The sequence below is a fragment of the Condylura cristata genome, unplaced genomic scaffold (genome assembly GCF_000260355.1).
Source record: "Condylura cristata isolate star-nosed mole 26May11 unplaced genomic scaffold, ConCri1.0 scaffold00023, whole genome shotgun sequence".
Taxonomy (NCBI): Eukaryota; Metazoa; Chordata; class Mammalia; order Eulipotyphla; family Talpidae; genus Condylura; species Condylura cristata.
In genome coordinates this window covers 4526858-4544909 of record NW_004567124.1, presented here as the reverse complement: position 1 = coordinate 4544909, position 18052 = coordinate 4526858, and the positions used below count along the sequence as shown (strand labels likewise).

Genomic DNA, 18052 nt, shown 5'->3' with positions numbered 1-18052 from the left:
CAGGCAGATCAACAAAGTACACTGCTGAGGGGAGCAGTGGGTGGGGTCAGGAGAAGTCAGCCACGCATGCGGGTCACCTCGCATGTGGGTCACCTCCAGGGCTGGGGATCAAACCAGCATGGAAGCAGCTGCCACTAGCTCACCCTAACCCACTGCTGCACCCTAACCCACTGCGCCACCAGGGAAGGCCCAGACTTTTATTTTTTTAAATGTAGGGTTTTCTTGGTTGTTTCCCACTTTTTGTAAACATTTTCCCATGTTATTGAAAACCTTGTTTTTTATAGTTGCATAATATATCCTTGCAGAAAGTGCCATAATTTAAGAAACTATAGTCTCGTTGAGTCCTGTATTCCAAGAACAAATGTAACTTGGCTGTCCTGCTTTCTTCTTTCTCATTTATGCTTGCATAAAACAGAAATTGTGGATACTTTTTGAACATTAATGATTCTAACCTATCTTCATTAATGTGATACTCAACAGATAATTTTTTTTTATAGCTTGTTTATGGAAATTCTAAAATACTGTACAGACTGTGATGAAATACAGTTTAAGGAGGATGGTTCTTGGGCACCTATGAGATCAAAAAAGGAAGTACAGGAAGTGTCCGCCTCTTACAATGGAGTTGATGGTGAGTGTTAGTTTTCCTGGAGAATGGGCAATTTCCCCTCTATTGTAAAGCCCTGATTTTTTTTTTAATACTAAAATGCATAGATTTTTTTTTTTTACAAAAACCTCAACTCAATTCATTACTGATTAAATGTTCAGAAGTAATGAATTCCCTTTAAATCCATTTTTTTGCCAAAAATTATAAATTTGGGGGTATAAGATTTCAAAGTAAAAATCTAGTAAGTTATTTGTAAGTCATGCTTTTGAAATAGTAGCCTTTGAGATGTTGAACAGGTTTTGTACCTATTAATAAACATTCTTTTTCTATTTATGTTTCTTTCTTGATTGTTGATGTTTTTACCAGAAGGAGGTGTTGACTTTTTTTTTTTAATGTTACCAATGCATTCCCTAAATGTGTCAGATATTATGTAGGTAAACATATATGTAGTCTCTGCCCTCAAGCTGCTTTTATTCTGCAGTGAATAGTTTGATCATTTGCCTTAACTCAGTTGTTGTATTTCTCCCCTTCCCCCAGCCCCCAAAGAAAATCCTTAAGCAACCAATAATGAAATAGTTTTAAGCTTTGGGAAACAAAGCTGTTGTTGTCTTCTACTCTCTGGCCCAGTAATACTGTGATCTAATTTTTAACTGAATATATTTATCTGCGGGCACACTGAGAAAAGAAAAAGATATCATTGGATTTTTGGGTTTTGTTTTTTAATCATTCCCTCACAGGATGTTTGACCTCCACATTGGAACATCAGGTGACTTCTCACCACCAATCTTCAAATAAAAATAAGAAGGTAGAGGTGATTGACCTAACCATAGACAGTTCATCTGATGAAGAAGAGGAAGAGCCATCTGCCAAGAGGACCTGTCCTTCCTTATCTCCTACATCACCACTAAATAATAAAGGGTAAGCCCTGAGACCTTGTAAAAAGTCATTGTGAAAGTTAACTTCGCATGAGGATCAGATCTGTCAAATATAGTGAATATGCATGATTTTAAAACTTAGATTTAAAAATAAAAAGATAACAAAACTTAACTATCAAAGAATAGTTTGAATTTTCCCCAACTCTGTGATGCTGTTAAGGGATTTGTATAATGCCTTAAAGAGCTCACTTAGATACAGTGAGTATCACTGTATTCACCTTTCCAAAAGGTAATTCTACAGTTCTCAACCTTTCATGTACATCAGAATCATGTGGACAGCTTTTTAAAATGTACATTGGGGCTTCCCTGGTGTCTCAAGGGGTTAAGTCTCTATGTTACAAAGCTGTCTACAGCCACTGTAGCACAAGTTTGATCCCTGGCCAGATAGGAAACCCACATGGCGCGGCAGACCTCTCCTGTCTTGCCGCCGTGCCCCTCAGCAGTGTATTTTAGTCAGTCTGCCTGTTCTGCTCCCCACTGTTTCTGGTGAGTCCTTCACCCCCTGCATCTCTGGCTTCCACCCCAGCTCTTATATGCTTGAATAAGTAAGTCTTTTAAAAATAAGTAAAATGTACATTGTGCACTATCCCCCTGATGTCTGATATATTTGTTCAAATTGGAAAATGCATGCCATAATTTAACCCTAACTTGAGTGTTTCAAGTGAAAAGCAGAGGGAGATTAGGCGAATTCTTAAGTGCCTCAGAATGTGTGCATCTGGCAAAGAAAGAATCAGTATAACTGAGACATCTAAGTCATTGTGACTTGCTATGCACAGTGCTTTCTATTCTGCCCAATTATTTCCCATGTTCCTCTTAAGTGCCTCAGAATGTGTGGATCTGGCAAAGAAAGAATTCAGTATAACTGAGACATCTAAGTCATTGTGACTTGCTATGCACAATGCTTTCTATTCTGCCCAATTATTTCCCATGTTCCCCATTTGTCTTAACAGTAATATACCTTGATTATGGTTCAATTCAGTTCATGAAACACTTATCTACTGGATAAAAAACACTGTGCAAACATGATGATGATAAAAAGATTGAGTGTATCCCCTACCTTAAAGAGTTTGATATCTTTTGGGGGGGTGGTAGCAAGTAGCTAACTTGCTAATAATCCAGCAACTAGCTGGATTCTTAAACAGACTTAGTTTTATGAGACACATTGAGAATTCTCAGCAAAAGACTTCATGTTTTGCTGAGCATCATTATGGCACATCAAAAGTGCCACAATTAAAAACTTAAAAACAAAATAAACTTACCCATTTTAGGGTAAGTTTCAGAAGAATTACATGGTCTGTTATAATTCAATAGGAGCTACTCAAAATATCTCCTTCCAGGGCTTCCCTGGCAGGGAGAAGGTTAAACTCTCAGCAGTATCAAGCAATGAATCCTATACCCGCCAGCACCTCTGCCTACACCTCAGTTCTTGTATGCATAAATAAATAAAAATTAATCTTTAAAAACAAACAAATCTCCTTCCAAAACCACAGTACTTAAAGTGAGAGAAGTGAAATCTTCAGAAGGCATTGTATAGATTCCAAGGTTCATGAGGGAAAGTTTAATGCTAGATCAGGAGCAGGTTTTCCCCTATTTGGAGTCAAAGCATTTTCAGGTTTGATAGTGCTGCAATTAAAAAAAAATTCTTCTTTGAATGTGTTTGTCATTATTTGAAAGATGAAACTGCAACAGTAAATGAACACAATCGTGGTAAATGTAGCTCCTCATTTGAGGACTTATGCTGTTTTAGAACTCTAAGCATGTTATATGGGTTGATATTTTCTATGTAGAATAGCTTTTCAGCATATTGACAGAATAAAGATGTTAATAGCAGTAAACAAAATGAAACCTTTAAAGTACTAACTCCATTTTAATTTTTGCTCTTTGAACATGTAGCTCTGTTGAAAGCCCACCTTTATGGCTGTTATCCAATGAGTCTCACCTTATCATTAAATCAACTTATTTTATAAATCTGAGGGAGAGAAAAGTTGGCATAGTTAACACAAGTATCTATAGAATTTTGATTCCAAGATATTTTATATTTAACAGTAATAATACATGTCACCAGATACACATTATAATTTTTTTAATGCTCTAATTCTACAGTAAAAGATACAAGATATTTTATAAGCTTCTTGGTATATAAATATTAAATGTATTATATAAGTTTGATATTAAAAGTAGCCATATATAAATAAACTATGGAACAATTTTACTATGTGACTGTACACTTTTCCTTAAAAGAAATATATGAATGTTTAGAAATCTAATAGTTCTTTGGATACTTATTCTTGTTTCTCCAAAAATAGCTGTGTTTATTATGTTTGGGAAATTACATTAGATGTATTAACTACTTCCTGAGCCTCCCATGAATAATTGAACCCAGATACAGTATTTGCAAATACCAAACCTTTCTTTGTTTTCAGATAAAAACGTGTAATCTCAAACTTTGTAACTTTTTAAAAAGAAAGATAAATGCCATATTCAGTACTGGAGACCTTTATGTAATAGTGACTAGCCAATAAGTAGAAACCTGAATTTAGCTGATTGTGTTACTTGTGCAGTATAAAGGTGGGAATGCATCTCAGATATAAAATTGAAAGAAAAGGAGCCAGCCAGAAATTAGAACAAGGCAAACATAAGTGAATGTAAAACATTTTGCTCTCTTTAGCTATTGAAGTGAGCACTGTTTAGTATTCATCCAGACATTTCCTTTGCTATTTGGTATACCAAGATGTTTTCAAAGATAAGCATTCCAACTGTTTTTTTTTCCTCTCGCTTGGAATCCCTTAGGCATTGTCAGAGGAGATAGCTAATAGAAAAATGGTACTTTTTATAGATGTAAGAGGTTTAATTAAGTTTCCATTAGATGAAACACTATTATGAGGTAGACAGAAGAGTGTTTCATGTTTCATATCCCATTCATAAAAATGTGGTAGGTGGTCTTAACTGGAACTCTATTCTTGGAAACCAACCATCATGTCTTTTGAAATATTCTGTACACTCCAAGGTACTTTACATGAACTTTTAAAAGACCTCTTTATTTTCTGTAACCTCCTTCCCTACTATTACCTCTTGGATGGTTAGGGGACCATAAAAAATAAGACCTCTTTATTTTCTGTAATCTCCTTCCCTACTATTACCTCTTGGATGGTTAGGGGACCATAATGACCTTTGTATTTGGAAGGAGTATAAAATCCTTCCATTTTCTTATCAAAATTATTTCAGTTCAGTTCTTCCTTTTCTTTTTCCTTCCTTTCTCTTTTTTTTTCTTCCTCATTTTTGGCAAAGAAATGATAAGTAAGTAAAGCTAAGTAAACATGTCAATCTTTCAGAGTTCCTCTTTTTTTGTTCTTTTTTCTTCAGTTATACTATTCTCCCTTTAAAAACTCTCCACCACCTGTTCATTTTGGAGCATTTCTTGTCTTGCTGATAATTGTGGATAGTCTAAATTATATATTGCTTTGCTTGTCTTTGTTTTCATCATTTCCAGCACAAGAGCTAGTGCTTATTGTAAGATACAACCCCTTTGTTTGTTAAACATAAAAGTCAAAGTGACTCGTGAAAGTTATGTACACCTTTCTTCCTTCTAGCATATTAAGTCTTCCACATCAAGCATCTCCAGTCTCCCGCACCCCAAGCCTCCCTGCTGTAGACACGAGCTACATTAATACCTCCCTCATCCAAGACTACAGGCATCCTTTCCACATGACACCCATGCCTTATGACTTACAAGGTGAGTCACCATCTCTTTATTGTCATAGCATTATGAATGCCTTTGGTCTATACAGTCTTCTGGGTAGACATAAGAAGGAATTGAAAGATTGGGAAAGTAGGGGCTTGGAGGCAACTTTTAGGAAGTGTGTATGTGTGGGAGAAGTGTGTGTGTGTGTGTGTATACACATAAATATACACTGTGGTCATAAATAATACTGATCCAGTTCCTTGATTGTATGTTCATGTAGAGCCAGTATTTTACCAATGATGGTAAAATAATGCAGAGCTTACAAACGTGATGAGCCTAAAGTAGTCTGCACGTTGTTTTAGATAACTTCCAATGTGTTGTTTGAATTTTTATATTTATGAAAAAAATTTTTTAACCTGATCCAAGTTGTAATACAGCAGGTATTGTGGGTGATTATGTCACATTGTCTTTTAGATAATGATTAATTAAGATTTTCCCTCATCTTAATTTAGATGTGGGAAAATCTTAATTTTTTGTTCTAGTGAACCTGATCCTTCTTTTCAAAAGAAATATGAAATATCAGTGTATTCATTTGTGTATTTGAGATACATTTCAAAATACAGTGTATTTTGAGTTCGTAGCAACCATCGACACTATAAACAAGAATTTATTACTTAAATTTGTAATTCATTAATTTGCATATTACCCATTTGATTTAAGGACATTTTTGTATTATAAAAAGCTATATATATGCTCATTGTAGAAAATGTAATACAAAAATATAAATTGAAAGTTTCTCTCCTGCCTACAGAAGAATTAGGGATCAGTAGCAAGGATTCTTGGAACTGGGGTAGTTGAGTGATTTCTTAGATATTGTTAAGAAACCCTGTTTCAACTCCAGTAGAACTTTCTACAATGAGGACAGTGCTGATCTAGATTAGCCAATACAGTAGCCAAATACAGATATTATTGAGTATTTGAAAGAGAGCTACTGTGACCGAGGAAGTGAGTTTTTTGTTTTATTCAATTTCAGTAAATTTAGATAGCCACATCATGAAAATAATGACTGTTCTATTAGACATTACAGTCCTGTTTCTCAGCCTGCTGCCAGGAGTCAGTCAGGAACCACATTTTGTAGATCCTCATGTTAGGCTCTGTACTCATGTAAAAACTAAGTGAATCGTATTTGTATTTGTGTTGGTATACTTTTATCTACATCTGCTTGTTGTACTTTGCCTCAAGGTTAGCTGTCATAATGAGGCATTCAATCACATTGGCTATCTTGCTTTCGGTTGCATTACACACTGGGCGATATGGGCAAGAAAGTGAATTAGAAGGGGCTGTTTTCATCTACTCCCTGGCTTCCAGGAATCATTTTCTAGGGTAGCTGCCATTCCAGCAGTCTGATCTTTCCTCCTCCTTATAATAATAGAGTCTCTAGATTAGAATCTGGGAGAGAGATTAACTGAGCAAATTGAAGAAAGAGAAAGTCTGTGTTACAACTTGACTTCTTTCAAGTTCTGTCATCTTCAAAATGAGGCCAAAAATAATCACATATTTCATGAACGCTTGTGAGGAGTAAGTAAAATTGAAGGGCAACTTTTAAAGAAAAATCTTTTAATGAAAAATCCATTTTAAGGGATTGGTGTTAGAAAGATGTCAGCAGGGCAGTGAGGGTCCACTTGCTCACAGGGAAGGCATATGGTTGCAAACTAAACTCATCATATTTAAATAAAATTCTGAATGAATTTAGAATTAGTATTTAAGATTTAAATTTGTGTTTGAAGTATTGGAGCATTTGGGAGGGGGTTTTCTTTATTTTTCCAAACTAAAATAATTTTTCTCCCACAGGATTAGATTTCTTTCCTTTCTTATCAGGAGACAATCAGGTATGTTATATGAAAAAATTACTGCTTTTTTTTTTTTTTTAACTACTACTGTTCCAATTGTACCTTAAAAGTATAATATATGGGCAAGGAAAGAAAGAAATTCCCTTAGAAAATTCAAAATAATCATACCCATTACCGTTAATGTTTTAAAAATTCAAATAAAAATCCCTTTGTTTCAGTAATGTTTGAGTATACAGTAAACACAATGTTTGTTTGTTTGTTGCCTTTTGAGAATTGCTTCCAGTACAAATTAAAAAGCAATAAATTTGGGGGTTTTTTCCCTCCCAATTTCAGGTACAGAAATGCCCCTCAAGGTCTGTATTGCAATCTTTATACAAGACCATCTGAAAAATGTCTTATTCATTATTGCAGAAGCACTAAGTACTTGGAATATGTTAAATTTAGAATTTCATTCTGCTGCAAAGAAAATGTATTAATTTATAAGTATTAATTAGCATTTTCTTCTCTTGTCTCCCTCCCAGCATTATAACACCTCCCTCCTGGCGGCTGCAGCAGCAGCTGTTTCAGATGATCAAGACCTCTTGCACTCGTCTAGGTTTTTCCCGTATACCTCCTCACAGATGTTTCTCGATCAGTTAAGTGCGGGAGGCAGTACTTCTCTGCCAACCACCAATGGAAGCAGTAGTGGCAGTAACAGCAGTCTCGTGTCCTCCAACAGCCTAAGGGAGAGCCATAGCCACACCGTGGTGAACAGGAGCAGCGCGGACACGGCGTCCATCTTTGGCATCATACCAGACATTATTTCCTTAGACTGATCCTGGCCCCTGCTGCTCCCATTCCCACCCCAGATTAAATGAACTTGGCAGAAAGGAGAGAACTTTGTGCTATGTTTTACCTTCTGTTTAGAAAAGTACACAAGCGTGTTTTTTTCCTTTTTTTAGGGAAAAAATTAAAAGAAATGTACAGAGAACAAAACTATATTTTCAGTTTTACTTTTGTATATAAATCTAAGACTGCCTGTCTGATAAAACACTTGTAAAAAGAAAAAAAAAAGGAAAGAAAAAGAAAAAAAAGAAAAAAAAAATAAGTACCCACAAACCACCTTCAGTTCATTTTTTTCCGGATTCTGAAGATTTTTTTCATCATTTGTCCTATGGTTTTGGTTTAATTTTACTTCAATGGCATTATTTTATTTGCAATAACAGGAAAGGAATTGCATGTATGACGTTTTAAATTGTGGGCTTTTCTTTGTTGTGGGGATGGGGCTGGGGGGGGATAGTTTTAATTTCCATTTTCTAAAAATGACAGACTTGGATTCTGTTTGTGTGTGTGCATATTTTATCCAGCCTTAAGTTATAAATCTCATCTGTCCAACTGCATTCCCTATGTATTTTCAGAACATAGCTCGTGGGTGTGTGTGTTCGGTGTGTATGTCTCTGTATTTTCTGTCATTACTGTTTCTTCTCTCAAGTTTGCATTCAGTTGATAAATCAGTTGCTTGCTTCTTTCAACGTGCTTTGAAGGTCTTGAATTCACATATGAGCATCTTTATCGACTACCCCAATTGCATGTTCTCCATCACATATTCTCTTATTTGCTAGAAACCCCCTGAGAATATGTTTTAGAGATCAGAGTAAAGCTCTCTGGGTAAGGAGTAGGTTTAACAGCCCTGTGAATAATACACTTTAGTCTAGTTCCTTATTCTAAATTTGGATTGCCAGTATTACGTATTTAGACCAAGTCTGTGAAGACCTGCTTTTTTGGCCACAGGGTAACTAGTTTTCCTGTAAGATCTTCATACCAAAGTAGGCAGTAAAAACAGCTTAGAAAGCCCTGTTGGATGTCTAGTACCACTGACAGGGGTACAGTTAGTTACATCACCTCAAAAAAGAAAGACAGTTGTCCTAAAAGTAACTTGTTTAGAAAATACGGTGCACCACACATGTCAATCTGTAGAAATCTATCTGATAAACAGTTGAAATTCAAAATGGGCTTGATCCTTAGTCATTTTTACTCACTAGTTCTGAGTATATTTATTTTCTTAGCATAACTATATCTTGTTTTATTTTTTCCTTTACTTCTTAAAGACAAGCATGACATAGGAGTTTTTTGTTTTTAGAGTTTATGGATCAGTCTGATCTATTCTTACTAATAATGGAACATGTAAATATATTGAAAACTGTTTTTCAGGAGATGAGTAAAGATTGAAGAAAAGGAAAAGTGGTTCTAGTTGTGTTCCAAAAATCCTCATCAGAGAAGCTATTACATTCTTCAGGTAATACTTGAAGGTGTGGGAGTATTTCTTAGTTAAACGAAAGGTTTAGCAGGTTTAATTAACAGGAAAGATAAAGAAGGAGCATAATATTACCAGTTTTCCAGACTGGATTTTTATTTCACAGCTGTTATTATTCTCAGAGTTGATGAAGGACCACCTTTATGTATAAAATTATCCTTTTAACCTTGCAGTGGTAACAAAATGACCTACTTTAATCCAGGTAGAATTCAAGATGGCTGTATCTTCAGTTGTATGATAAAATTAACAGTTCTCATGACTATGTGGCATCGAAAAATAATACCTGTTTTCATAGCATTTATGCCACTAAATTGTTGACTTGAATTTTGAAAAACAAGTTGGTGTTGATATGTATATGTGTGTGTGTATATATGTATTTATAGACAAATGTGTGTGAGTGACAGTGAGTTATATAGTCTTCCCCTACGCATGTGTATTCCACACATACATGGCTGAGTTATAGTCATTAAACAATTTGCAATAAAATCTTCATTGTTGGTTATAACAGGAAATAGTTAAGTTTTAAAAGAATTTGGTGTTAACGGTAAATAAACACTTCAAGAACTGTTATTGCCATATTAACTTAGGCTGATATTAATAGTGTCATAATTTGTGTCTAAATTCAGATTGGAATAGAAACTACTTAAATTGTGGGGAGTTGCTTCTTATTTCACATTGTAATAGGAGACATTTCTACTAATTCATGTACCTAAGATAAAATATGAATAGTTTTCTTTACTTCTGGTTTGTTTTGTTTTTTTCTGTCATTGTTAGTGGTCTGAAAATTCTGATCAGTCACTATATGTTTGATACTGAACTCCAAATTCTTTGAGTGAAGCAGTTGAAAATCCATCCCTCTACTTTCTTCAGCCCAATTTTAGTGAGGGTTCATTTCCCTCAGTGTCCTGCATTATACCAACCTAAGGGAAGAACACGTAATAGGGAGAAATAAATGTCTGTCTAGTGGTTTTGGTCATGTCTCCACAGGAGAAAATAACCATTCAGTTGTCTTTTTATTTTAGCTCATTCCACTAAGGTGTTTGTTGCCTGCAGTTGTTGACTTTCCAAAATGTTACGTCAGTAGTGGCTGTCATTCTGTTGGTCTCGGGATTGATCTCAGTCAGTCAGACTTTCATGATCTGTAATAATTGCTAGTAGAGTCAAGCACTGCGTCTTTATCTTATTAAAAAAAAAATAAAGCACATAGTCATTTCATCTCTTTTTTTCTTTAGCCTACCCTCAATCACCCACCCATGCCGACATTGACGTGCTATCTATGGACAGAAAGTGATTCTCAGAGTCTTTCAGCAAGTTGCCACCATCCGCCTTGCCTGGTCTATCATAATATTGTGGCATGTGTTTGTACTTGTGTACAGAACTGTGTGTGTGTGTGTGTGTGTGTGTAGAAATATGTATGCACACATGGGTGCACACATGTCTGATAAATTAGCTGTTGGACTAGCAAGGTTGAAGTGGCTGTTAGTTACTTTGTGGGCATTAGACATCTTTTTAAAACAATCTGAACCTTAACCAGGCCACATGTGGTTGACTAATTTGTTTTGAACATTAAGATTTTTCTGCTTCTTTTAATGTAGACTTCACAACTCAGTATCATGACTGACTTAGGAAAGAGTCATTTTGGCTTCTAAAAATACAATATCTTGGCAGACGTTCCTTTTGAGTCAGGTGTCTGTAATGGATCATATATCCCAACTTTAATAATTTTAGGAAGAACATCGTTTTCTAAACAATTACAACTTTAAATACATAACACACTTTTTAAGATCTTCAAGACTTTAAGCACATTTGGAATTATTTTAGTAAGAATCTTGCTCTACTTATACATGTTAAATTCTGTTATTATTGTTTGTTGTTTTTGTTTTTGTTTTTTTTAAACAAAGCTTAGATTTCAGTAAGAGGGAGGGAGAATAGCTGGTGGTCCCAGAGTGTGCTGCTGTTAATTGTTTAATTAACAAAGGGGAAAATGTATATAAACAGATATAAAAGTTACCATAAATTCCATGAACTTAAATCTGTGATTCATTGCCTTAAAACTTTCTCTTAGGATTTCCATACCGCATGCCAAACCAGTAAAATGGCTTTTAAAAATGTATAGTAGACCAATGTCAGTTTGTATAAAAGTACCAAGTGAAAATATTTATTACATGCATTGGAAAAAATTGTTTACCTATTGAATGTTACTTGTTTATGTAGAGCTCTTTAGATGTAATAAAAGAAAAGCCTTCAGTTAATTTGTCTTCTGTAAAATATAATGCTGGGTATACAAGGGGACAAGCCCTGTGAAAAGTGATAATGCTTTGTGCTTCCAAAGCACCTTTCATCCAGAGATTTCAAAGCATGACAAGTAACTTACTCTTGCACCATGCTTTGAGGTAAGTAATGAATATACAGCCAGAAATATGGCTAGCTTGTAATGAACCACAGCATCTGTTTAATTTTAAATCTGTTTGCTAACATGCAGTTGGAGTGCTTTAAGTACTGTGGCCTTTCTTGTAAGCAGCACTAGGTGCTAGGTAAGCCAGCTAGGATTTCAGGAGTGAGCATGACACGGGGTAGTGTGAGAGCCTTTCCTGAGGTAGAGGTTTGAATCTGAATTCAGCACTGGCTTAGACTCCTAGGCAAGGAGCAACCTTAACTAGGAACCCTGAGGAGGGGAGGTGGGCCCCGGGTTTTAATGTCCACTGCACATTGTGCTTCTGGCAAGTTACACTGCAGACTCCTTTTAGGCAAGTGAGGTTAGTAAAAGTGGCTTTACACCCCATATGAGAATATTTAGTGTTATAGAGAGACCAAAAACACTCGGGGAGTACCTTCAGTCATAACCCAGGACTTTGTTTTCCTGTTCTAAATCATAGATACCACCTGTCAAATTGGCCGGAGCTCCTGACATCCATGAAGAGTTACGGTCTTGTGCCTTCTAACTTTGTGGGAAAGTGAAATAGAGCAGTTCTCTGGGGCACCAAAGTCAGACTAGCTCTTGGGTGGGGACTGGTCAGTTTCCGTAAAGGTGATGAAGGTGGAGCACCAGGGCCCCTCATTGGCTCCAGCCTTTACCAGGATCCTAGGGCCAACCCTGGCAATTGTTTCTCTTTCTGTATTCCTAAAGACCATCAGCCTCATAGGCCTCAGACCCCACAAATCCCGGATGTGCCCCCTGCACTGTGTGAAGAGAAGCTCCCCAGCTAGATGATCATAACTTCACTTCTTCACTTACTTGGTGTTGGGATCATTTATCACCAACACCTTCCACCCCCATTACTTCTCGCTCAAGAGTTCCTACTCACTCCTATTTGCAATTAAAACTTGGGAAAATCAACCTCCTGGGGGTTGGTTGGACGCCACACAGCATCATGAAGTCATTGTACCCAGACTGCTTTGTCCCCTGCAGTTTCCCACATGCCTGGCCCTTGGGTTTTTGTATGACCTCAAAGAGAACGCCTCCCTCTTAAAATCTGGTTTTCTTTTGCGTTAGCTACTCTGGCACCATCAGACAAAGCTGTAATCCAGAAAGTCCAATTTTGATACATACAAGGATGAAAATCTGTGCTTCGTGCCTCTAAGGCACGCATGCACGCACACGTACGTGTGTGATACCAGCCCCTTTTTAGGGCTACACTGCCACCCTGATGGACCCACAGAGGCCATGAGTGCATGGGCACACCAGCTTGCCATCTCCTGTTCTATAACTTCTAAAAACCCTGTGGAGCTGGAAGAGCTCCTCAATAGGCCCAGTACACCCACAATTGTGCCAGGGCGCTCTGTACCAGGCCCATGGCCTGCCACATCCCTACTCCCATTAGGCCTGAGGAAATGGCTTGAGGCCAGGACCAATTTGGCCCATTTGAGTGGACCATACTAGGCCCTCCAACACCTGACAAGAGAGGAGGGGGCTCAGAGTTCTGGCAGGAGCAGTAGAAAGGGCTCCGGCTTCCCCCAGCACTGCTGGCCCCAGCGATCCGGGGTCACAACTGGTCTCCTTTGATGTGGGCTGTAAGGTCAGATCACTGCCCACTGTTAACTGAGGCTGCGCTTGTTTTGTTTGACCCCAGCCTCTGTTAGTAGCTATCCTGAACCATGTCACTGTGTTGAGATGGGAATAAGAATTTCTAAGTGGCCCTGTGGTGCTGCCAGAAACATTGCCATAGTTTTTGTTTGAGTTCTTTGTTGCTATTTCCCAGCGAGCACTGGCTTTACTTTGAAAATGTGGGAGGTGATTCCAGCACCTGAATGCAGAAGTCTTTTGGTTGATTGCCCTTCAGGACAGCATCGTGCAAAAGTAATCACAGACCATTCACAACCGGCTCCATGAGGTAAGAAGTAGGAATCCATTTCAGTGAGGACACTGAAGCGCCCAAAGCTGGCAAACAAGTGTCAGGGCCGGAATCCAGGCCCAACTCCAAGCCATCGGCTCTTCGCTCCATGCTGTGAAGGACCAGACTAATGGGTGTTATTAAAATCAATAAAGATCTTTTATTAGAGACATACTGCTAACATGATTGCAATAATTTCATTGCTAAGCTATCTTCTTCCATCGGATAATGTCATCTTGCTGCTGTTCGCCATCTCCCTAGAGTGAAAGGAACACTTTTCTTTTTAAAAATTAATCAGTCTGAGTTTTCAGGCCCAGGGGAGGCTCTCTTACATTCTCCATTCATTGGTCCTTCACAGGAATGGTGATCTTGTGGATAAATTCATCGTACTTCACTTTGCCATTTGGTTCAATATTTGCTTCCCTGAAAAGATCATCCACTGCAATAAATCACATTAATTTTTCAGTTTGGCTTTAGTGTTAGGTTATAGGACACTGAATTCTTGGAGGCTGGGGCTCCCCAGAGGTCATCCCTGAGTGTCCAATTGACTATTCCCGTAGTCCAGGAAGTAAACCAGTGAGCAGAACATAACCCACCCCCTACCCCTTGGAGACACTTGGAATTAATTTTGAGTTAATTGGACTTTCTGAGGGGCCTGGGGTAGGAAGTAGAGAGGCGTACTGGGGAGGACTTAGTTGCTGGAGCCACCTTGTGCTATTTTTTTTTTTTTTCCATAGAAAAATACCAGACTCCTGTGCCATAGAACATTTGTCAAGGATTTTAACTTGCACACCCACGGCCCACCCTCGCTCCCCCCTCCCTCAGCACAGCAGATAGCTGGTGGAGCTCCACTCTGGCCACCCCAGCCCAGGCTTGGGCCTGCCCCTGGCCTGCCTGCATTCCCTTCCAAGTCCGCATTCCCCACCAGCCCTGCCCCACTCCAAGACAGGACTTAGTGATAAGTGGTGCCTGCCACTGACACTTCTTTTTCAAAAAGTGTGTGTTTCGGGGGGTGGGGATAGTATGGGAGAAAATAAATTCAACTGTGTGAAGCTTAAAACACAAAACTGTTACTGTTCTCAGATGTTGCTAAAAAAAAGAATCATTATTTCTTCTGGTTCTGGTTTCCTGGGACAAAATACTAGCTTGTCCCAAGCACTGGCAAGAAGAATCATTCCAGCTTTCCACAGTGGCCTCTGGGTGCCACCCCATGTTTGGTTCATGGCTCCATTCTCATCCTCTTGCAAAAACTGAAACTCCCCTGTCAACTCCCCTGCCCTACACAACCCCACAGCCCAATTCTGGCCAGTTAGAGAATAGCCCGTGATTCTCTGCTTACCCATCCTCCTCTAAAATGTAATTACTGTGTTCTAAGCTGATAGTAGTTGAGTATTTTTAGAAAGTTGAGACTAATTTATCTCATTTCATGGAGAAGCTTCTACCCTCTGCGCTGCTGGGTTAAAACCATCTCAACAGACAGTCCCACACCAGCCCCAGGCCAGCTGCCACTGCCTTCTGTGCTCAGACAGCCACGCTTCACAGCTGGTGCTGGCACCTCCGGGTACCTGGGAGGAGGTGGGCCACTGTTGAAGCCATAACAAACCAGGGTGCTGAAACCACCCAGCCTAGGGCCTCTGAGGCCAAAGCTAAAGATTTCCTTTCCATTACCCAGGGCACCAGATCCCTAATTCTAGTGTCCTTTTTCTGGTTCCCACAGCAAGAGGAGGAAAAAATAAATCTCCCTGCTCTTCTGGAACACACTGCCAGTTTCTTTGAGCCAGTTTCCTTACTTGTTAAACAAATGAGAAGGTCTGCAGGCCTGGGGACTGTGCTATCACTTTAGACAGAGATATTAACCATGAGAAAGAAGGCCACAGCTGGCCCTTGCTGCAAACACTCCACCAGGTACATAAAAGGTGGAGCAGTGTCCTCAGAGCCTGAGAAGGAAAGAGAGCCCACGTTTCCCGTGTTCACATCCAAGCAGCCGCAATGAAAGAGGAGATGGGGTTAGCTGCCAGCCTGAAAAAGCGGGGCAAGCTGCATCTGCCTTCTGTGGGGCTATTTTTAAATGCTTTGCACTGTGCCTTTGTGACTGCAGATCAGATCTAAGCAGACTGGCTTATGGAATGTGAACTACTGCAGGGGCCTGAGGGGCTGTCTATTGTAACCTCATTTTCCAATGAGGAAACCGAGAAGGAGGAGAGGTTAAGAAATTCGGCTGGGGTTCACCAGAATGAGGGGGAGTCAGGAGTCAAACATAATTTAAATCACAACCCTGCAAACCCTTCCATGGATTGGCTGTCATTTAACAGACGACTGAAAGGCCATCATTACTGGAGCCTCTTCCTACCCTAGTCCTCCCGTCCCAGCCACAAGCAAGCCCTGCGGGCTAAGTACAAGTGCCAGCCCCTGGGGTGGGGGTGTGGAGTCTGGCAGCAGACCAGGGAAGGCGGCGGTAGCAGGAACAAGGGGCCAGCCCTGCAGGCTGGCAGAACACCAGCGACTGGGCAGCACTGGGGTTGCCCTTTTCTAGAAGACCTGGTCCCCTCAGCCTGCCCTGTGACAGGGAGTGTGCTGGTTGCTGGGAGGAAGAGGCAGAAGCCCCCTAGTGGGGTTCTGTGATCGGCAGTTCCAACAGAGGCCACCACCAGCACGTTTTCTGGAAGGGCTTGGAGCCTGTGAGTCATGAGGAAAGGGAGCAAAACGGCATCTAAGTTTGGAAACTCAGCACCTGCGCTGAGAAGACAGCAGCAGTGAGAGCCTGAGACAGGCTGGGTGCTGGCAGTGACGAGTCTACTAGACCAGCTCCCGGTTCATCCACTCAAAGCCACTCACTTCACCTGTCCCTTTGGCAGTATAAAGGGACCAGTGCTTCCGGAGGTGTCCAAGCATGAAGTGAAAGCTTAATGCAGGTGAGGCCCGAGTGGAGTGTACCTAGGTTTTCCTGGACCATCCTTTCCTCCTGGCAGAATTCCCCCTCTCACCCCCGAGTTTCCCCTGTGCTCCACTCAGAGTTCACTTGACTGGACACCTAGCTGCAGTCTACATGCATCGAAGGTGGGTCTGGCACAGTCCTGGTGGCACAGATTGGACCCCCAACCCTCTAATCTCCCACTGCTGAGAAAGGGACTCAGCTGTTACCTTCTTTGTGGGTGAGCTTCTCCCCCAGTATTGTGAGTTTCAACCGCAGTTCAGAAGCCATGATGTAGCCTTTCTTCTCTTTGTCTGTCATCATCATGGCCAGAAGAATTTCTTTCTTTGGGTCTTCTTGTTTTATTTGTGTGTGCATAATGTTCAGGAAAGTGGAGAAATCCAGTTCTCCATTTCTGTCTGGGAAAAGCCCAAACACAGCAGAGTGAGGAGGGAAGAAAGGGCTAACTCACTCTAACCCAAGTCTTCATGGCCAAGTCAAAGGCCACCCAATTCAGGCAGCACCGAGATGGTGACAATGGTCACAGCAGGGATGCAGTCCTGCCCACTGAGTCCCCACACGGACATGTCTGCTTCACCCTTCCACCCAGCCTCAGTGACTGGTTATCATCATCCCCTCTTACCACTAAGGCGACAAAAACTCTGAGTGTGGAGTCACCTCTCAGAGGAGAGGCAGGATAAGAAAGAAGCATCATCTCCTCTGGCCCCTTCTATATGCTTCCTTCCTACTCTGACAACCAGAGAGATGGCTACAGGTCCATTTCCCCTTGCTGGCCACTGCTACAAGGATGGGGGGCTCCAAGGCTCAGCCTGGGGGGCAGCTCACCTGGCCCCCCTCACATGCCCTTCACCCAGCCTCCCCAGTCCACGCCACTCCTCCCAGCATGCCCCGCTGGGGAACGCAGTCCAGGCCCTGGCCAGCCAAGCACCGCAGGAAATTGGAACTTCCCCTGACCACAGTTTCCTGTTAGGAGGAGACAGAAACTGGAGGAAACCACCACTGCTTTACAGCTGGAAACAGGGGTCTCCAACACTGGACTGCAGGCCTTCAGAGGCCAGGTCCCCTGTCCAGCCTGACCTGCCCCTGGATGGCCCCACACTGCAGCAGGTTAGCACTGACGGGACCTCAGACAAGCCCTGGCAAGTGGTGGAACTCGGCAGAAAGGTGAAGAAACCAGTCCAGAGACTAAAACTCACCTCTCAGCTGGGGTCAAGAGCTCTTCCCAGGCCACACCCTCCCTTCCTGAGTGTTCAGCTACTGATAGAAACAGCTACACCAGCCTCTGAAACCCTCCCTTTTTTTATCTTTAAAAAAATCATTTGTCTGGCCCTCCCTGGTGGTGCAGCAGGTTAAAGCACAGCCCTGAGAATCTAAGCCCCTTCCGCATGAGTTCGATTCCCGCCTGCCCCGGAGGTGACCACATGG

The 18052-nt window shown here is 40.5% G+C and overlaps 2 protein-coding genes across 2 annotated transcripts in view; one reads left to right on the top strand and one right to left on the bottom strand.

Annotated features, from left to right (window-relative positions):
* The window catches only part of PIAS1 (protein inhibitor of activated STAT, 1), a 108143-nt gene extending 99990 nt beyond the window's left edge, over positions 1–8153 (top strand). Inside the window, exons 10-14 of the mRNA XM_004687640.2 lie at positions 498–628; positions 1342–1522; positions 5130–5272; positions 7073–7110; positions 7593–8153. Of these exons, the coding sequence (XP_004687697.1) occupies positions 498–628; positions 1342–1522; positions 5130–5272; positions 7073–7110; positions 7593–7886 (787 nt within the window). The 3' untranslated portion in view covers positions 7887–8153. The remainder of the gene's footprint in view (positions 1–497; positions 629–1341; positions 1523–5129; positions 5273–7072; positions 7111–7592) is intronic.
* A 5724-nt stretch (positions 8154–13877) lies between these two features.
* The window catches only part of CALML4 (calmodulin-like 4), a 9934-nt gene continuing 5759 nt past the window's right edge, over positions 13878–18052 (bottom strand). Inside the window, 2 exon segments of the mRNA XM_012728577.1 lie at positions 13878–14134; positions 16837–17025. Coding sequence (XP_012584031.1) covers positions 14037–14134; positions 16837–17025 — 287 coding nt within the window. The 3' untranslated portion in view covers positions 13878–14036.